The 22,052-nt window shown below is 43.2% G+C and overlaps 1 protein-coding gene across 14 annotated transcripts in view; it reads right to left on the reverse strand.

Moving 5' to 3' along the window:
• The window catches only part of ATP11C (ATPase phospholipid transporting 11C), a 173,133-nt gene that overhangs the window by 59,624 nt on the left and 91,457 nt on the right, over positions 1 to 22,052 (reverse strand). For 13 of the 14 annotated variants that reach the window (XR_009257186.1, XM_058713766.1, XM_058713772.1 and 10 more), the window contains 8 exons: positions 20,469 to 20,576; positions 9,727 to 9,855; positions 7,595 to 7,698; positions 5,615 to 5,665; positions 4,608 to 4,672; positions 4,186 to 4,267; positions 3,121 to 3,271; positions 2,085 to 2,282 (listed from right to left, as the gene is read on the reverse strand). Coding sequence is in view for 13 of the 14 variants with exons in the window: in XM_058713766.1 (XP_058569749.1) it covers positions 2,085 to 2,282; positions 3,121 to 3,271; positions 4,186 to 4,267; positions 4,608 to 4,672; positions 5,615 to 5,665; positions 7,595 to 7,698; positions 9,727 to 9,855; positions 20,469 to 20,576 (888 nt within the window). In the remaining variant the exon portion in view is untranslated. The remainder of the gene's footprint in view (positions 1 to 2,084; positions 2,283 to 3,120; positions 3,272 to 4,185; positions 4,268 to 4,607; positions 4,673 to 5,614; positions 5,666 to 7,594; positions 7,699 to 9,726; positions 9,856 to 20,468; positions 20,577 to 22,052) is intronic. The other variant, XM_058713775.1, reaches the window with a different exon arrangement.

Here is a 22,052-nt window from a genome sequence, read left to right on the forward strand (position 1 = left end):
CAACTGGGCGGAATTACCGGAATCAGAGTGTCTACTCAGACACGCCATTCGGCACAGCTGGAAGACCTGAAGGGGCTATTTGTAAAACATCAACGTGGGTCATTTTTAAAGAGTGTGAAGCAAGGGTCTGCAATGGTATCGATGGGAACTAGCGGGCACTGCTTTTTTGTAACATTAAGTCCTACGGATCTGAAATTATGACTCACCAAAGAGGAAACGGGTTACACTTAATTTTGTGCATACTGGTCCACTGAATGCTAAATGGCCTGGGAAACGATTTCAAGACTTCTTTGCATTTTCATTCAGGTAGTTTCCACACAGCTAGGCTGGTAATGAAGGCAAGTTGTTGTTACACCGTATAAACGGAAGTAGTGATCTGGCTATTAACTTAGTGATTTGACTAAAGGACCATCACACCGAGAAAGGCAGGTTTGGGTGGGGGAACAACATGGTGGCCGAAATGAAAACTGTGGTTTCTTTTCACTGATCACATTTACCAGATCGTTACCCAAAGCTCTACTTGACTCTCTGCAGCGCGACTACGGCCTGAATGATAGGAACAAGATTACATTCCCATAGGCAATGTGGATCTGCTGAGGTGGAGATCTGAAAGAAGGAGGAAGAGTCCCATTTGGCGGACCCGGCCTGGACACCCTGCCTGTCCCTGGCGCGCTTGGGGAGTCACACGCAGAATGGTGGCTGTTCTGTTCGCAGTACCTGGATCCGGAATAGGCAGATCTGCTCAACTAAAGCACCTGTCCTGGCAAGTTCACCAGAGGTGGCTTATCACTCATTTTTTTTTTTTTTTTTTTTGGCATGCAATGCTGCCGTGGAGTGATGCTTTTTATTGGGACTAAAGTAGTTCTATTCAGACAGCTCTGTTCCCGGGATGAAAACTTCTGGTTTAAAAAGGTTAAGTAAGGTCAGCCGTGGCAGCTGAAGTCACCTTCAAAAGAGTCTTTCGGGAACAGTATCTAAGGGAAAAGCGTTTGTTCATTCGTTTCTGGTTCTCTCCTTGGTGACTCAGTATCTCTGTGGGATGCACGTCCCACAGTCGGGGGTTCTGGAGCCGTGCAGTCAGGTCTCAACAAGATGTTATCTGGAGTGTCCTTTCACCCTTGGGACTGTAGTTGTTAAGACCGTCCTTGGGTTTAGGCAGAGGCTGGGTAAAGAACAGAAAGGGCAGAGGCAGAGGGGGGACTAAATTCAGGAAGAGAGTTTTGAGGTGCAGATGTAAGTCGGCACCATTTAAAACCAGAGTGAGGCCCTGTTCCAGCCGCGTGGCTCCACGCACTGAATTTGCATCACGCAGTCATAGAAATGACATTTCCGCAGCCTTGACATTCTAAATATCATGAGAATGAAATGAAAGCCAAAAAAAATCCCACAGCTTGTGAAGATCATTACACGGCACACGGTAAATTCAGACAAAGGGAAAAACTTTCTCAATATTGATAAGAGAAGCACCTAAGAAGTCATCCTTTGAAGAATGACAGCTAGCCTGCACCGGCTTGGAGAACGAATGAGGCCACGGCCTGGGCTGCACTGGTATATGAAGCAAAAAGCATTTTGAGGAGTGCGTGCCCTCACATTTTGCCTCCATTTAAATTCTTGCACTGGAATAAACAAGCCTGCTTGCTAGGAATGTATTCGTCTGATCAGAAACACATCGAGCAAATGTCAGCAGGACAACACTGGTCAATTCTGTTTATGGAACAAAATGCATTTGCAAAATAGCTTTGTTTACTACCCTAGAGTCTATCCCCAAATGACAACAGCCGGGGACTACTGTCTGTTCCAAAGCAATAACCCATACTCTAACCACATCACCGGGAGAAGTGATAGGCAAATTTCTCTAACATTCAAATTTAACATATAAACCGGGATACGCCTCCAAAATGCCAACAACATAACGTTATAGCCACGAAAACAGTGTTTGCCTTCATGATATGCCCGTATAAAGGAATATTTGCATCACATTTCCAAATGTGAAAGGGTCACGTACATTGGTGATTGGTGATCGAGGGTCTAAGAAAAGATATTTTCAATATGTTAACTTCTTGTAAGTACAAACACGTTCTAACCTGCCCAAGTTCTTCATTAAGGTCTGATGTGTTGACCAGGGCTCCTTCATTAATTTCTTCATCATAGAAATCCTTATCCCATGAAATGAAGAAAGAGCCCAAGAATTTCTGCATTTCTACTGTGACATACATGGAGACAGGAATGATGAAGTTGAATAGAACCATGAATGACAGGAAGTCAGTGAACATTTTCAAAACCTAAAACAAAGGAAATAGTTCATGCCGATTAGACACACGGTTCCATCAGACAAGTACGAGACAACCAGCTTTCTTTTTATTTCAATGCTGAAAGCACTGCTCTTGCTATAAAAAAAAAAAAAAAAAAAAAACTTCCTACCAATACTAGGTCAGTGGCCAAAATTCTTATCACAGCATGTAAAATCAACATTTAAGAATACCCCCAATTTTGGGGCGCCTGGGTGGCTCGCTCGGTTAAGCGTCTGACTCTTGGTTTCAGCTCAGGTCATGGTCTCATGGTTCGGGAGTTCGAGCCCCACGTTGGGCTCTCTGTGCTGACAGTGTGGCGCCTGCTTGGGATCCTCTCTCTCCCATTCTCTCTGCCCCTCCCATGCTCGTTCTCTCTCTCCAAATAAATAAATCAATAAACTTAAATAAAAATTTGAAAACACCCTCAATTTTATCATTATTTTTCAGTAAGTGTCCCTTTTGACTTCATGTTTTTTCACTTCCTTAAATTCTCTGCCCTCCCCCCAATAAGAATGTAGGATCAAAGTTTCTATGTATGTGTCGATTATGTTCCTACCATTATCACAAGCCAGGGATTTCTTGTTCAGCTGTTTAAAACTCTAAACTAAAGGGCCAGAAACTAGCACAGATGTCTGAAGTTAAAAAAAAAAACTATAAAACTTCTTCAATATCTAATAGCTTAGGGCTGCCAGACGACGGGGAGAAAACTCAGAAGCTAACAAAAGGTATCATTATCTGAGCAACATTTCAATAAACGGCGGCCTGGTCAGAAAGTGCTAGGGTTAAAATGTCTAGCAAGAGTTAAAAGTTGCGGCATAACACAGGTTACCTTCAAAGTCTCCCGCTCTTTCTGAGTCTTTTGGTTATACCAAGGTTCGTCGTTATATGGGGTACTTTGCCAAACGTACTTTAGAGTCGTGCACACTGCAGCTTTGGCCAGTAAGATGAATAAATACACAATCAGGAAGGCGTTAATGGATCTGAAAAATAAGAGGTGATGGACTTAGAAACCACAGCGTTCTTGACGATATCAACCACATGTACGTGTAACTGTTCCGTTTCCTAAAGCTCCTCCCGTGTGCAGTGTGTAACCGTAGCACAAGCCGGTACGTACAAACCTCGGTTATCACCGTGGAAGCATTATTCTCAGGTGGTAACGTGGAAAGGCCAGCCCCGACCTGTTCGTTGGTCACCACTGCTCCCCCAAAATACAGTGGCTAACTGGCTTAACACACCTATGATCAGGATCCAATAGCGACAGGAGGCACACACGCATGCACATCACCTACTCAACCCTTATAGAAAGACTAGGTCGTTTCCGTTTCCCTAAATCCTAAGGGTTGGCGGTAGAGAGCGGGGGAGCAAATGTGAAATCCTCAAACCGAGGACGGATTCTTTTAATCTGGAAGTAGAGCTATGGAGAGGGTGCCACTGATGTACTGGGTATCCATGGCAACGACACAGTGAGGTCCAATGCTGTAGCAACTGGCTTGAAGATCTAGCAAGTACCACGTCAGTAGTCGCCAGGACACCGTTCTCTATGTTGCTGAACTTCCCCGTGTACAGCCAGTAGAGGAACCCAAGCCAATTGTCTAGCAGCAAAACGGAATACATCTATATTTCAACTCAACGTTGCTTAGGTAAGTCACTTATCATCTCGGAGACCGTTTCTTCATCTGCAAAGCAGACAGGCTGATAGGAATTGCTCCGTAGAGCTGCTCGGAGGATTAGACTCAGTCAGGCATACAAATCACTGAGCACAGGTCAGTACGCCCGGTATGGTAGCTGCTATTATAATGGGTGTTGTTTTTTTGTTATGGTTGGTGTTTGGAATTACTGAGAAGTATCTCTTTCACAGTTCAATCACTACAAAGAAATTGCGGTGTGCACTAACTTTTCAACAGCAGAACGTTTCTGAGATTTCCCTTGGTAGTTCAAAGCCATTTTGGTTTCCATCCCAGTGTAAACAGCAACTCCTAAGGAATAAAAGAATATAATGAAAACCAGGTTGCCAGTGCGACTGCCAACCAACTCCCCACCAAGTGGGAGCTATCAATTTTTTTCCATCTATAAAAGGAAGGATTCTAAGCCTTAGTCTAGTCACCAGCTGACATGGCGTTTATAATATAATTTTAACTCTACCCGCTTTATTTCTCATACTTCAAGTTAGTTTACCATCTTATAAGTTCCCAGCCCCTAAAAACGGGCGTAGGTTGAATGGCAGTTATCCGCGACGTTTCATTTTTAACATGCACCATTTAGGCATGGGCTTGACAAAGCATGTTTCTGATAAGCAGATCTTAAAAAATTGCTCACCATATATCTTCTTGGTGTTTTTTAGTGTAGCTCCTTTCAACAAGAGATTTTCTGGTCCCAAAGACCTAAATGAAAAATGAACACAGCTTATCCAAACAGCCCGATACACCCATCAGCATCAACCCTGGGGACGTGATCGGCCCTAACACACATCTATCTCCAAGGGGTTGAGAGTGTGTCTTTGCGCTTATGTCTTATGCTTCCTCCCCGGGATGAGCTGCAAGATCCTTCCGTGTGAAGCTCGCCGAGGGGACGGCCCCCCGCAGACGGAAGCACGGCACAGATGTAGCCAGCAACACACAGAGGTGGAGAGACGCAGGGAGAGAGAAGAAAGGGATGAGGAGGCAGAGACAGCAAGAGGGAGAAAGAAAAGGTGACAAACGAAAAGACCGGGAAAGTAGCTGGCAAGGTGGGAAAGACACAGGGACATATTTATAGAAGAGCCAACCCGCCTCTGGGGCCATCGCGGGGCACCTGGCGTGGAAATTCCTTGTGGGCGTGGCTATAAAGACCAAGCGGGAAAGTTGCGGTGTGGAGGATAGAAGGGGGAAGAAAACCTCCCTTTTTATAGAGATTGCTTCATTATAAATGATTAGCCTTCCGTTTTATTTCAGTCGGGGTAATTCTCTCAGCTTTTGAACTGTCCCCCTCATCCCTCAGTTACTCTCCCTTAAGCACGGTTCTGCACAGCCAAGAACAAAACGTACAGAGCCCCGAAGAGATTTGGGGAGCTGAGTCCAAGTGCCTGGAGCTCTGAGATTTTGGACGCCCTCAGGGTCACTTCCAACACCACCCCTTCCACACACACTGGGAGAGCTCCCGCCACCACAACCCTACCAATCCCGTTACTTAAGACCTACTACCGGGACACTGGCTAGTTGATCCAGCTTTAGTCACCTTTACGTCCCTTTCTATAAAGAAAAGGATTTGGCTATTTGAATGGGCTTTCAAGAGAAATATACCCACCACCACCCACAAAGGACCGATCAAAGGAACGACAAACTAACCTGGCGACCGCCTCAAGACTATTACTATAGATATTGATCCGCCCAACAAACCTGCGAAAAGAACATAATGGCAAATGTATCTTCTCTGTCGACAGGAAAATCTATACGTCACAAAAACGGGAAGGGATCGAGATACAAATAATACAAACGAGGTAAGACTGCATGAACAACAAAAACCCATTCTATAACCATAAAAAAGTTATGTGGAACCAACAAGGTGTATAACACTGTCATCTAATTTTAAAAATAGTATTACGGATTAGAAGAATGCAAACCAAGATTCTAAATCGATTTTCACAATCTACTTGGCATTGTGTATGCACATGACACCTCTGCTCATTCACACGTTATATAAATAATTGATCTCTATTTTAGATTTATGTGAAGCAAGGTTTCCGGTGCTAAAATGCAACTCTGAAAACCATCAGTCCGGGAGCTGTTTGACTTGCACACACATCACAATCACTGAAATGCTTACTAAACTGTAGATTTCTGGGCCCCATCCCCAAGCTTATGATTCAGGTGAGAATCTGCACTTCCCACAAGTTCCCAGGTGCGGCCGCTGCTGGCCCAAGATCACCCTTTGAGAAGCATTTGCGTTAGTCTCAGACAGCAAACATTTGGTTACCGTCTTGGAAATTTCCAACCTGTGTCTCTCGGCTGACCAATACTAAGCCCGATCTGATCACTTAATACGGCTGCCTGGTAATCTGCGTTTCTCAACAATGGGGTAAAAAGGCCGAACTCTCCTTCACGAGAGAGTTACGAGTATTTGGTAACTGGCGTTATAATTTTTTTCAGGAACGCTGAACTATTATTCTATGTATGTAAAGTACGATGGTCTGCTCATTCATTCGCCACATGTTACTTGTGCCAGTGCCGTGGCGGGTGCTGGAGACACTAATAAGAAGGACGTGTTCCTTGCACAAAAGAGAAACGAGTAAACAGGCAATTGCGATGGAAATGGTGACCACTAGGGTGGTACCAGGGCAGGCATTCTGAAGTCACACAGCAAAGGAATTCGATCTGGTCTAGAGAAATCTTCCCCGCCCTAAAACTCTCCTTCCTATTTAGGGTAAGTGAAAAATTTAGGAGTTGCCATATAAACATGCAAAACTGTGTATTATTCTCTAACACAGGCAGAAGTCGTCACTTCATTTCCTGTGATTCCATGGACCTTCTCCTCCCTTCTATTACGTCACTGTACTGTATGCTTAGCTTCAATATTTCATCTGCCTTGCAAAGCGTGAGCTCCTTGAAGGCAGGGAACAGCTGGTTTGTTTTGTGGTCCCGGTTCCTACTATCAAGGTGGATACGGAAGAAGGGAAAGAGGAAAGAAGGAATGATGGGAAGGAGGGAAGGCACTGTTCTTGTAGTAAGATGAATACTTTGTTTTTCCACTACTGTGCATTGGTGTTAAGCCACATCCAACCATTTGGTCCCCCCATTAGGACAATGACGGTTAATCAGCAACTCTGCTCCAGAAGGCCTAAGCAGAGTAAAAGAGAGGAAACGATGCAACTTAGCTGTTTACTGAGGACAAGAAACCGCCCTATCTGCAATACTCAGTTCATCGTGATCGTCACAAAAATGGATAGAGCGCATGGCTCCACGTCCCCTTCCTCTCTGTAATGTTGAATGACACGTAACGGGGGTCTGTTTCTGTTTTACTTAACTCTGATTAATGCACGAATCTGACAGATCAGCTTTCTGGGATAACGTAATCTTAAAATGTGATAGATGGGCATGTTTACAAGTACCAGAAATAAAAGAAAAATCCCAAGGAAGGTCTCTGGGCCCACAGTGATGTATCTCAGGCCGGTAGTGTTTGATTCATTTCCCTGCCGGAAGGAAAGAAAGGCTCGTAAAAACATAAATGAAGGAAGGCTGGTTAAGGGGCGGGTGTTTTCTTTGCAACACCGGCAGCAAAGGGAAGCAGAGTCGGCCAACAGCCGTAAAGTGAAACCAGGCGATCCTTACTTGTAGAGGTCAGGTTGAGGCTGTTCACACTCAATCGCTGCTCGGAGGGTATCAATGGATTCGGCTGTACATAGCGCAATGGTATCGCGCACTGCATAATGTGTCTGATGAAAGCAGAAGAAAAAGCACAAACAAACAAGTGCTTCTTTTCAGAACCGTATACCCACCTTATTCCAGGAACACAGGATGTTTTCGTAAGAGGCTTTGCCAGGATAATACACATATTGATGCACCTTTCCCACTAACTAAATTTTATGGTATTATTCTCCAAATACGTTACAAACAATTAGAAAGATAACCCTGCTGCAAAGGGATTTAAAAGATAATAAAGACGAAAAGCTTTTCCTGATAGTGACAGCAGGGAGAATTCCATGGGTAGCATGTATATCCTTAACTGAAAACCCAATGAAGAAAAGCAATCCGTTTTTTTTTCTCCTAGTTATAGACCTGAGATCTATTACTTTGCTCACCACAGAGTACAGTGATATAAATATATACATACGAGTCGAACATCAATAACCCTTTGGGTCATAAGAAGGCTGACATTTTGCCAATAAGAAAGAAAAAATTCATTAATAGATACATTACACAAATAGCATAATTAATGATCTTGAAAACGTTCAGGGGTGCCTGGGTGGCTCAGTCGGTGAAGCCTCCGACTTCAGCTCAGGTCATGATCTCACGGTTCATCAGTTTGAGCCCCGCCATCGGGCTGTGTGCTGACAGCTCAGAGCCTGGAGCCTGTTTCGGATTCTGTGCCCCCGCCCCGCTCTCTGCCCCTCCCTGGCTCTCACTGTCTCTCTCTCTCTCTCTAAAAAATAAATAAACATTAAAAAAAAAAAAAGAAAGAAAATGTTCAAAGAAGCTACATTTTATACGAGGAGCAGGGATATGATGCGTCTTGCTCTAGCCAGACAGAATATTCTACTAGTGTATACTATGCACTTGATTCACCCAGAACTCCAGGCAGCCTCCAATAAGCCCATCTATAAATCATCAAAGGAGGGCTAACACAGACCGAAAGACTGCAACCACTTATGCACAAGGGAAAGCTGTCGCACAGTCTTCTGGGAATATGACAGAAGTGCTAGAGCTCTATTTAAAACTGTCACCTGATTTTGAAACCCGTGTACTTTGAGCTGATTTGATCAGATCAACTTAACGGAAAGAAGAAAGCCCTCTAAATGTCTCAACTTGAGCAGAAAGTTTTCTGTCTCGAGGCAACTTTTTCCCCTATTAGGGAATCTTTAGGTACGTTTCTCGATTTTTATCTGGACATTCCCTCCCTCAAATTCAACTGTTTTTGAACGGTTTCAACGGACGAGTTCATCACCGTGCCCTTGAAGTACAGAATTCATCATCTAACAGGCGTTTCAGTTCCTGTTTCACATACTGAGCCCTGGTTCTTGACTCCAGATGGAATAAGCAAGCAGAGAGAGGCCTCAAGGGTACACACAGAGGTGAGCACATCAGTGCCCTTCTGTAAAGGCAGCATATAGAGGATGCATCTCCGTGCCCTGTGGAGCTCTGGACAACGGCCAAGAACTGACTGCCAGAAAGTACCACGGAAGTAAGTGATCTTCCAGTTTGAGCAAACTTATTTTAACACATTTATAATCCTTCCTAGTTGCAATAAAACCGACATTCGCCAAACAAAACCCTAAGGTATTTTTTTAAAGAAAGCAATCAAATTACTGCAAGTTAGAGTTTCTATAAGCCATGAGTAAGCATTGTTTAAAGAAAATATTCATTCCTTTTAAAAATAAAAATAAATCCAAGGTTAGAGCATATGAAGTTATTTTTGTAGTTACATAGTTTAAGCCTCTGATGACAGTCATTTTAAAAAGCCCAAATAAAACACTGAATGGGAGAGGTCAATATTAAACGCAAGCAGTGCTACAAAAAAGGTAGTGGCTTTTATCTGGGGCGTGTATTTTCCTCACTGAACTCCACCCTTTTCCCTCAAGCTGTGTATTTGCTTAGAAATTCAAAGACGATTCTATAAATGCGGTCTTTGAATACAAAACTTACACAAACAGAAAAAAAGAAAAGATGGGGGGGGGGCAGTGGGAAGGAGTGCTAGATGATGAACTGTCCTGAGCTCCGTTTAGGCAAGGTTTCCTTTCCATTACCTTGCAATTGGATTCCCCGTCAAGACTGGCCGTAGTAACGTAGCAGGTCCCATCACTGGTACAGGATGACAGAAGAATAAGATCACAGGGGAAGGTTTCATCTGCCTGGACTTCTACTACATCACCGACCTAGTATACGGAGAAAAAGAAATGTTCTTAATTCCAAACAAAGCATTCATTAGATCTCAAACTAAAGCCAAAACAGTAGCAAGAGACCTGTCCTGCTCTTAGAAGAGTGTCTGTGTCCTAGGCCATGTGAAAGACAATGAGAGAGTATTACTGTTCAACATTCAGAATCCCCCTTAAGGTCACAAGGACTTAAGGATGCAGCCAGATGTCCTTACTGTTGAACTTGAATGTCAAAGAAACAATTTTGGTACCCAGGGACCCATTTGCCCTCTGATGTTTTGGGCACTGCTGTTCAATAAGACGCTGAGTATCATCACTTCATGAAGGAATCTAGAAAATCTAAATGTCTCAACTTGAGCACTTCCCGGACACTGGGCATCGTGCATATGTCAATACGCTTTTGCCTTCCGTGCGCTCGCAGCTGTTACTGTAGGGCACCAGTTCCCTCTTCAGTGCTCGGAAAAACTTAATCAGAGAGGCATCTATTTTTCCCATGACGTTGGGACAAAAACATAATTTTCAAATAGGTCGCTTTCCAATAATTCATCTGCTACTAGAACAATCCATTAATACAGCCATGAGAAACCATTTCCTATCAGCAAGTCCCCAAAGCTCAAGTGTAGGAAAAACAGGAGAGAAGAAATCATGAACTATTTCTATCGCAGAGAATTTAATAATGTAGGGAATAAATCATAATGGCTAAAAGGTAGGACTGTGTTTTTTTTACAGTTTATTTATTTTGAGAGAGAGAAAGAGCACGAGGAGCAGGGGAGGGGCAGAGAAAGAGGGAGAGAGGGAGAGAGAGAGAATCCCAAGCAGGTCCCACACTGTTAGTGCTGAACCCGATGCGGGGCTCAAACTCGCAAACTGTGACATCATGACCTGAGCCGAAACCAAGAGTCGGACGCTTGACCGACTGAGCCCCCCAGGCGCCCCTAAAAGGTAGGACTTTTGAACCTGACTTTACATCTCGGCTCTGCCACTTCCCTATGAGCTTGGGCAAGGGCCTTAGATGGTTGCAACCACGTCACAGGATCGGTCTGAGCGTGACGTGAGGACACAGGTAAAGCGGTTAGCGAAGTACCTGGCACACATTTACCATCCGATGATTCTTGCGAACACCCTGCAACTACTTTACCTCCAGCCTATGAACAGTCGTAAGATGTTGGGGAAGGATGGAAGGAATGGAAAGTTCGGTGCTTCCCAACCTTTTCCGTACCGTGGCACAGACAGAAAATGTTAGGCGTCAGTTTGGTACAGCCCCTCAGGTAAATGGAGGAAGCTGCTTGTGGCAGAACGCACCCACTTTGGCGCGTGTGTGTGTCAATACCTAGCACACCAACCCGGACGCACTGGTTGTGAAATGCCGAATAAATGACACACCTGTCTTCTATTTGCTACACGATCTGGCAGACAGAGATGAGGATTCCGAGACCTATTCAGGAACCATTTTATTTTCTTGCCAATCTTAATCAGTAGCCAAGAGAAACAGCATCAATAACTGAACTAATTTGTAAATAATATTTTGTTGGCTCTTTCCTTCCTCCCTTACATAAACACTTATGTTGCTTACATAAAACTACAATCTATGATTAAATGCACAGACGAGAAACAACAAACGAAATCCTCAATCATCTGAGAAGAAGGAAACACGTATTAAAGGATGGAAGAGGATTCTTAGGCACTGATAAAGATGTGCCACAATTTCTTCTACGCCACTTATGATTAAAAAAAAAAAAAAATTTTTTTTTTTAACGTTTATTCATTTTTGAAACACAGAGACAGAGCACAAGCAGGGGTGGAGCGGTGAGAGAGGAGGACACGGTATCCGAAGCAGGCTCCAGGCTCCGAGCCGTCAGCCCGGAGCCCGATGCGGGGCTCGAACTCTCGAACCGAAGATCATGACCTGAGCGGAAGTCGGACGCTTCACCGACTGAGCCACCCAGGCGCCCCTACGCCATTTACGATGTGCTTAGATGTGAACTATAAAGGTCCCTGTACCTGGAGTGCAGGCTGAGGCTGGTGAGATGGTCAGGGGCCAGATCTCAGAGGGCTGGGCAGAGGCTAGGCCTTACCCTGAAGGCAAGGGGGAAGGGGGAAGGAGGAAGGGGCTTTTAAGGAAAAGGAACAACACGGTCCCCTGAAGCATGCAACTCAGGTTCGACTTCCATTTAGCGTTAGTTAAAAGCATTAAGAGAACATCACCATCCCTTGCGATAAATATCAGAAAAAGCCAGAGCATCGGCAAAAGTATGATTTTTTTTCTTTTTAGTTCATCAGAGAGCTGAGGTGGTGAGGCAACCATGTAAACTGAATTTCAAAGGGTGAAAAGTCCTGGTGAGGAGAGACAGGAGAGACGAACTGTTTCACAATTCACAAGGCACAGGAGCACGAGATGACAGCCATAAAGGGGCAGCAGAAGAAAACAACCAGATTCTGCAGCAATTCTTCGAGGCTTGATGGGAGCTAACGTTGACAGTTCCAAATCTCTGCGAACCTGACAGAGAAGACGGGATCATAACCACCCATCATTTCTTCTTTACAGGCATCCATCGGGTGCCCCTGAGAAAACACCAGGGCAGGAGGCCGAAAAGAGCCTTCCCTCACCGGTACAGGCATACAGGGTGCGACTGATGGCTGTGCGGAGACGGGTGCAAAATATGCCAGCATCCAGAATCGTGGACCCTGCTCTCACGGGAGGCAGAAGCCATCTAGGTCTAGGGGACAGGCAAGAAGCCTTCCCTGGCACAGTCTCAGGAAACGTGACCGCTGCTAGAGGAGAGGAAGAAGCAGACACCATTTGCTGCTGGGGATGGGGCAGAAAAGCCGCTGATACCGGGGTCCTAGTGCTAATAAAAGGCAGAGTTCAACCGCCGTTGGAGGAAGGGTGGAAGGATGGCGTCAAGGCATTCAGTACCGAGGCGAAGGTGCCCAAGCCCCGCTGAATACGGGAGCAGGAGAACCAAGAAGAAATCATTCTGTTCTCACCAGGAGCCGCAACGAATAACAGTAAGAAACAGCAATCTATCGCGGGGGGAGGAGAAAAGGCACAGACGGGCACTCGGGGTGTCAGGGCCTTAAGGACCTGCCGCAAGCGGAGGGTGGAACAGGAACACTGACGAAGGCCCTCTGGTACCCCGGGCCCCACACAAAGCACAGGGCAATGGCGATCCAGCACTCCCGGAGCTGCAATTTCCAGCGAGGTACTGAATGAAAGTAGCAAGAGCTACACAGCAAAAACCAAAGCCGGCTCAAGTCCCGACTAGACTCGCTTACCCTTCACACCGATGGGCAGACGGAAGAGGTGTGCCCACTTCAGAACATAAATACGACTGACCTGGGTCTCTAGCTTTGGTTTACATACGAGGTCCAAAATTCAATACAAAAACACAAGACACATAAAACACAAGACAAAGATGACCTAACACGAAGAGAGAAAGGAATCAACAGGACCAGTTCCCGAAATGTTGAGATGTTGGATTGTAAGACAGGCATGTAAAAATAAAAATAACTATGACTAAGGGGCGCCTGGGTGGCTCAGTCAGCAGACTGGATACAAAAAGGGAAATAATCAGGGAACCTGAAGAAACGCTTCTGTATTTCCAACACCAACACCCATACTCTTCCTTACAGAGAACCGTGAGCTCCTTTCACCTTGGGAATCCTCAAGTCCTGTCTGTAGGCTCTCATCTGTCTTCTAAGATTCCATCTAGGCCCATGGCTTCATGTACCATCTACACGTTGATGAAATCCAAATCTCAACTGACAGCTCAAATAGGTCTCCGTTCCAGCCTGGACAATTCCATCTGGATGTCTAATAGGTATCTCAAAATTAACACGGCTAAAATGGAATTCTTGATTTCCCCTCTACTCCCACATCTGTCACAAAACCCATTCTTCTCCCCGAATCTCCATCTTATTTAATGGCACCGGCATTTGGTTTAAAGAGCTCAATTTAATTCACCCATCTCGTCAAGCCAAAACCAAGAAGGCTACCTTGATTCTTTTTTGCTCTTTTTCTCCCTCCCTGCATCCAATACATCACTAAATCCTGATGATTCTACCTCCAAAATATATTCCAAATAGATCCATTTATCTTAATCACAAGGCAGGTGGTACAAAGTTGTGGTTATAAGCATGGACTCTACACCCAAACTTGTTTCAAATCCCAGGCTTTCCACTGACTAATCATGGACAAGTTTCTCAACCTCCCTGAGCCTCAGTTTTAATCATCTGTAAAAGGGAATAGTACAAGTACCTACTTCATAGGACTGTTATAAAGTTAAGGATTTTTTTTTTTTAATATTTATTTATCTCTAAATAGAGAGCAAGCAAGAGCATGCCAGCAGGGGAGGGGCAGAGAGGGAGAGAGAATCGCAAGCAGGCTCCATTCTGTCAGCGCAGAGCCTAACGCGGGGCTTGATCCCACGAATCGTGAGATCGTTGGCCTGGGCTGAAATCAAGAGCTGGACACTCAACTGACTAAGCCTCCCGGGCGCCCCTAAAGTAAGCATTAAATCAGTTGATACAATGTGACAGGGAACACCTGGCATATTTACGTTATATATAAATGTTAACTACTATTTTTATTATCGTTATCTCTACTAGTATCACCCTGATACAGGCTCTTATCCTCTTTTGCAAGTGACTCCTGGCTTTAAAACCCTTCAAAAAATTCCCACTGCGCTGAGGGTACACACCAAGTTACTCTCTTACTCGACAATAGTCTACCCACTCCCAGGCAAGCAATCAAACATTTAGATACTTTTGCTTTATAAGCATTTCTTGCCACACACAAATATTCCAGAAAGGGCCGAATCAAATAGCATTTCACACAATAGCATAAACTGATTTAATTAAGATTATACCTGGCTGAGATCGGCCTCCAGGCAAAGAAAGAAGCCCGAGGAACAAAAGGAGGAAGATGGGGGGCCTTTCTATGTCACACACTGAAACAAGTAATAAAAACAATTCTTCTCAAATTCTTCTGAAGAATCAAAGAGGGAACACTCCCAAACTTATTCTATAAGGCCAGAATTACTGATACCGTTTTATCAGGAAAAGACAGAGAAGAGAAAATACACACCAATAGCCTCAATGAATACTGATGACAAAATCCTGAACAAAATTCTACCAAACCAAATCCAACAGCACATTAAAATGATCGTACACCATGACCAAATGGGGTTTATCCTTGGGAATGAAAGGATACATACAAAAGTCAATCAGTGTAATGTAACATACAAAAGCAACAACAGACGAAAGCTATATGGTCATTTCAATCGATGCAGAAAAAGTATTTGGCACAATTCAACACTCTTTCATGATAAAAACACTCAATAAACAGAAGAGAAAAAAATGACCTCGACATAATAAAATCCATGTATGAAAAGCCCACAGCTAACATCATAGTCAGTGAGGAAAGAGTGAAAGCTTTTCCTCTAATATCAGGAACAAAGCAAGGATGTCCACTCTCAGTATGATGATTCTACATTGTACTGGAAGTTCCAGCCAGAGCAATTAGACGGAAAAAAAAGGGGGGGGGGTGGGAGGGAAGAGGGAGAGAAATAAAAGGCAAAAAAATTGGAAAAGCAGTAAAATTATCCTGATTTGCAGATGGCATGATATTATACGTAAAAACCCCTAGATTCCACATACAAAACCCTGTTAGAATTAGTAAGTGAATTCAGCAAAGTTGCAGGATATAAAACCAACACTCAAAATCAGTTGTACTTCTATACACTAACAATGACCAATCCAAAAAGGAAATGAAGAAAGCAATCTCATTTTCAATAGCATCAAAAAAGATAAAATAGTCACTGTATGTTAACTAACTGGAATTTAAATAAAAATTTAAGAAAAAAAGAGAAGATATTTAGAAATAAATTTAACCAAAGAGTTAAAGGCCTGCGCAAGGAAAGCTACAAAGCATTGCTAAAAGAAATCAGAGATAATAAAAATAAGTGGAAAGACATTTCATGTTCATGAATTAGAAGATTTAAGCTTGTTCAAATGCTTGCATTATTCAAGCAATGACAGGCTCAATGGAATTCGTATCAATATGCCAAGACATTTTTTTGCAGACATGGAAAAAAAAATCCTAAAATCATATGGAATCTCAAAGGACCCCAAGTAGGCAAAACACTGTTGAAAAGGAAAAACAAACTTGGGGAGTCCTCACAATCCCAGATTTCAAAACATACTACAAAGCAACAATAATTAAGACAGTATGGTACTGGTGTAAAGACAAATATATGGACCAATGAAGAGAGAGCCCACAAATAAACCTTTGCACATATGGCCAAGTGATTTTCAACGAGGGTGCCAAGACTATGCAAGGGAAGGACAGTCTCTCCAATAAATGCTGTTCCTGCATGCAAAACAATGAGGTTTGACTCTTACCTTACACCATATACAACAATTATTCAAAATGAATCACAGACCTAAATGTAAGACCTAAACTTCTTTGACTCCTACAAGAACATCAGGAAAAAGCTTCAGGACACTGGGTTTGGCAATGATTTCTTGGACATACAACGTTAGAAATGGGAATACGTCAAACTTAAAAACTGTACCAAAGGAAACAATCACACAAGGAAAAGGTAACCTATGGAATGGGAGAAAACACTTGCAATCATGTATCTGATAAAGAGCTAATATCCAGAAAATATAAGGGACTTCTACAACTCAACAACAAATATGCAAATACCCTGGTTAAAAAATGGGCAAAGGATTTGAATAGACTTTCTCCAAAAAAGATACACAAGTGGCCAAAAAGCACATGAAGAGTGTTCCACATCTCTAATCATTTGGGAAGTACAAATGGAAACCACAATGAGAGATTTCACACACGTGAGGATGGCCACTATCAAAAGAACAGAAATTAACAAGTGCCGGAGAGGCAGAGACGCTGAAACCCTTGTACGCTCTAAGTGCAAAGGTCAAATGATACATCTGTTATGGAAAACAGAACGCAGGTTCCTCAAAAAATTAAAACTAGAACTACCACATGATTAAGACATTTTGCTTCTGGGTATTTTGCTCTGGGTATATATCGAACATAATTCAAAGCAGGATCTCAAGTGTATTTGTACACTTGTGTTTGTCCTAGCATTATTCGCATAGCTAAGAGGTGGAAGAAAATGCAGGGGCGCCTGGGTGGCTCAGTTGGTTAAGGGTCTGGCTCTTGATTTCAGCTCAGGTCATGATCTCACAGTTCATGGGACAGAGCCCCACGATGGGCTCCCTGCTTGGGATTCTCTCTTTCTCTCTCTCTGGCCACTTCCCCACACTCACTCTCTCTCTCTCTCTCTCTAAAACAAATAAATATTTAAAAAAAAAAAAAAAAAGAAGAAGAAGAAAATATAATATATGCACAAAATGGAATATTATGTAGTCTTAGTATTGAACCAGGAGTTGAGGTGCAAGTCACCATTGCAGATGCTTAAATCAACCTTTTTAATAAATTGATTATCAGTTATTTAAAAAAAGGGGGGGGGCGGATTTCTGTCATATGCTCCAACATGGATGAACCTTGAAGACATTATGCCAGTCAAATAAGCCAGTCCCAAAAGGACAAATACTGTATGAACTCAGTCATGGGAAGTCTTTCTCTAAAGTAGTCGAAGTCATAGAAACAGAAAGTAGAAAGGTGTTTAGCAAGGGGTGGAGGCAGGGGGTAGTGTTTAGTGGTTATAAAGTTTTAGCGTTACAAGGTGAAAAGATTCTAGAGGTTTGTTGTACAACAATGTGAATATACTTAACACTATTGCAAGTGTGCACTTAAAAATGGTTAAGCTGGCTCAGTCAAGGGAACATGTGATTCTTGATCTTAGAGCTGTGAGTTCAAGCCCCATGCTGGGTGTAGAGATTATTTAAAAAAATAAAATCTTAAAAAAGAAAATGGTTAGGATGGCTCTCTTGGGTCCTTGCTTCTGAGATGACCAAGAAAGGAAGGAATTACGGTAACGTTGCAAAGGGCCACAAGCCACTGCACTCATTGCGTGCCCAAGGACAACGCCGTTACGAAGTTCTTTATGTGAAACACAGTAGAGGCCGTTGCCGTCAGGGACATTTCTGAAGCAAGGGTCTTTAAGGCCTATGTGCTTCTCAAGCTTTACGTCCAACTACATTACTGTGTGAGCTCTGCCATTCACGGCAAGGTAGTCCGGGATCGCTCTCGTGAGGCTCCGAAGGCCCAAACACCCCCACCCCGATCTAAACCCGTGGGTGCTGACCCACGACCTCCACCAAAGCCCATGTAAGGAGCTGAGTCTTTGAGGACTGAAGAAAAACTGTTCTCTGGAAAAAAAAAAATAAAATGGAGATTACACTTCAAAAAAATGCTTAAGAAGGTCAACTTAATGTTATGTGCTTTTTAAATCACAATAACAGAATGAAATAAAAAATAAATAATACTTTGAGATTGGGATAAAATATTTGTAAAAGACATATCTGATAAAAGACTATTATCCAGGGTATTTTATTTACTTTTCTATAGAGTATTCTTTTTCTTTTTTGAAGTTTATTTATGGAGAGAGAGAGAGAGAGAGAGAGCACGAGCATGAGCAGGGGAGGGGCAGAGAGAGAGGGAGAGAGGGAGAATCCCAAGCAGGCTCTACACTGTCAGCGTGGAGCCCAACACGAGACTCGAACTCACAAACCATGACCTGAGCCGAAACCAACAGTCAGCACTTAACCACCTGGGCCACCGAGACAGCCCCAAAATATTTTTTAAAAAACCTTAAAACTCAACAATAAGAAAATGATCACTCCATAAAACAGTGGACAGAAGACCTGCGTAGACAACCTCACGAAAGAAGATATCGAGAGGGCATGGACACATTAAGACATGTTGAACACCATACATCATTCGGGAAATGCAAATTCAAACAAAAACGAGATGCCACTAAACACCTATTAGAACTGCCAAAATCCAAAACACTGACGACAAACGTTGGCCGGGATGCGGACAAGCAGGACCTCTCGTTCACTGCCGATGGGAACGCAACATGCACAGCGTCTTTGGGGACAGCTTGGCAGTTTCTTACAAAACATGCTTTTACCATAAAATCCAGTAGGCGCGCTCCTTGATATTTACCCAAATAAATGAAAATCTCAGGTCCATGCAAAAACCTGCACATAAATGTTTATAGCAGCCTGATTCATAATTGCCATGACTCGGAAGCAACGAAGGTGTCGTTCAGAAGGTTGGGAAACTGGTACCTCCAGACAATGGGGTATCATTCAGTGCTAACAAGGAAGGACTTATCAAGACACGAAAAGACAGGGCATGAACTTAAACGCGTCTTGTTAAGTAAAGGAAGCCAATCTGACAAGGCTACACATACCGTGTGTGATTCTAACAGTGTTAATATTATGGAAAAGGCAAAACTACGGAGAGAGTAAAAAGGCTAGTGGAGACCTGGCGTGGGAGGGATGAAGGGATAAAGAGGCAAAGCACAAAGGATGTTGAGGGCAGTGAAACGATTCTGTATGATATCACGATGGTGGGTACTTGTCATCAGGCATTCGTCTGAGGTCACACAATGTCGAACAAGAGCAGACTCTAACATAAACTGTGGGCTTCGGGTGATAATGATGTGCCAGTGTAAGTTCATGGATTGCAACACGTATGCCGCTATGGAGTACTGATGGCGAGGGACGTGGCGCACGTGTGGGAAAACGGCGTGTACGTGAACTCTGTGCTTCCCGCCCGATTTTGCTGCGAACCTAAAACTCTCAAAAGTAATGTTTATTATTAACTGAAATAAAATCTGCTGGGAACAAAAAATACTCTTCGATGTGGGGGAGTCTAAAATCTTCCTGACAGGGGTCTCATTAGGTGATAAAAATAATACCATGGAACTCTCGTACATCGCTGGCGGGATGCAAAACGGTACAGCTGCTGTGCAAAACAGCTTGGTGGTTCACGAAAAAGTTGAACACGGACCTACCCTGTCACCTGGCAATTCTACTCCTAGGTAGAGAACTGACAGAGAATTGACAACAGGTCAATACCCCAGAGAACTGACAACAGGTGTTCAAACAAAAACTTGTCCGCGAACGCTCACACCGGCAATGTTCATGATAGCGAACAGGTGGAAAGAACCCCAAATGTCCATCAACTGGCGAACGGGTAAAGAAAAGATAGTAGAGCCGTGTGATGGAATATTAGCCATAAAAATCAGAATTACTAATATATGCTACAACAAGAATAGAGCTCGAGAACATTACATGAAGTGAGAGAAGCCAGACACAAAAGGCCACACGGCGTATGATTCCATTTATAGGAAATGTAAATACATCCATATCCATCCATCCATCCATCCATCCATCCATCCATCCATCCATCCATCCATCCATGGATATAGATACATCCATAGAGACAGAAAGAAGATTAGTGGTGGCCAGGGCCTGGGAGAGGGAGGACATGTGGCATAACTATGCATTGCCGATGGGGGCGACCTTTTAGGGCGATGAAAAGGATGTGGAACTAGATAGTGTGGACGGCTGCGCAACGGTGTGAATGTACCACATGTTGCTAAATTGTACATTTTAAAATGCTGTGTTTTTACCGTGATTAAAAAAAAAAGAACGAACTACAAACGTACCTTGATTTTTTCACTCTCTTTTCTCACTCGCTTTGCATTTTCAATAATGTAAACAGTGCTTTTGTTGACTTCATTGTCAGCTCTGTGTCTCAGCCAATCCTCATATCCCTAAGGGGATAAAAATAACTATAGTCAAGCTCACAGAGAAATTCTTTTTTTTTTTTTAATTTTTTTTAATGTTTATTTATTTTTGGGACAGAGAGAGACAGAGCATGAACGGGGGAGGGTCAGAGAGAGGGAGACACAGAATCTGAAGCAGGCTCCAGGCTCCGAGCTATCAGCACAGAGCCCGACGCGGGGCTCGAACTCACGGAGTGTGTGATCATGACCTGAGCCGAAGTCAGATGCTTAACTGACTGAGCCACCCAGGCGCCCCTCATAGAAATTCTTAATCAATTTCTATAACCCCCCCCTCCCTGAGTCACCAGTTGAGATTATAATATTAATCTCAACTCAGATCTCTGCTAATCTCTGCTAAAGAGACAACACTGTATATTTTTACAGCAAAACTAAGATACGCTTTCAAAACACCCCTTCGGTAAATAGCTTTACTGTGTTAAAAGGTTTCGCCATTCCATAGATGAGTATCCGTGAAAACACAGGCATCAGAACCGTAATATGTGAAGGACTATGACTTATTCTTCTGATTCTACTCTTATTCAAGTTAGTGCTAATTTCTCTACCTTTTCTAAAAAATGTTTATTTATTTGGTGGGGGGGGGGGGGAGCCGGACAGAGAGGGAGGGAGAGAGAGAATCCCAAGCCAGCTCCACACTCATATTGGAGCCTGACACGGGGCTCGATCTCACGACTGTGAGATCATGACCTGAGCCAAAACTGGACACTTAACCGACTGAGCCACCCAGGTGCCCCAATTTCCTTACTTTTTAATTTGACAATCTTTCCCCCCTGGGTTTTATTTTCTTACAGACCTAATCACTTAAATATATTCCTCTACAGTAGATTGTTGGGAGTGACCATCTCTGAGGAAATAGAATTCCTTCCCAGGGATGGAGAATAGAAAAGGCAAGATCGGATTATTTTGGCAGAGAATCTATGATAAGGTTTGAACTTCAACAGTTAAACCTCTCCACTGACTTGGTGGTAAAGGAAACTATAAATTGGTGTTCATCTTTTAGAGTTAAAAGTAATCAGGGAAAGGTCTAATGGCTCATTTTTCATTGGGTTTTTGTATGAAGTAAATTTAAGCCAAAAGAACTGAGGAAAGAGGATGTGCATTTGTTGGAGCATGACCTCTTCTCCTTTTTTTCTTTATAATAATGTCTGTACCTTTTCAAATATAACTGTTTGAAAAAAAAAAAAAAATCGCTTGATCGCCTTCCCTTTTTTTCCCAGCGCTATATTCATTCCTGTTCTGTCCCTCTTTATGACAATGCTAGGCTATCACTTCCGACGGTACCTTCTGTGATGTCAGTGAGGAAAGAAAGGCCCTAACATGAACTAGTATAGGGAGTAAAACGAATCAGTAAGAGCTTTTGTAAACCATGCAAGCTATTCTTGGAACTGGCAATTCTGTGATGTTAAAGAAAATAATCCTAACAGCCTAAGGGAAAGAACATTCCAA

This window comes from Neofelis nebulosa, chromosome X (genome assembly GCF_028018385.1).
Source record: "Neofelis nebulosa isolate mNeoNeb1 chromosome X, mNeoNeb1.pri, whole genome shotgun sequence".
NCBI classification, from domain to species: Eukaryota; Metazoa; Chordata; class Mammalia; order Carnivora; family Felidae; genus Neofelis; species Neofelis nebulosa.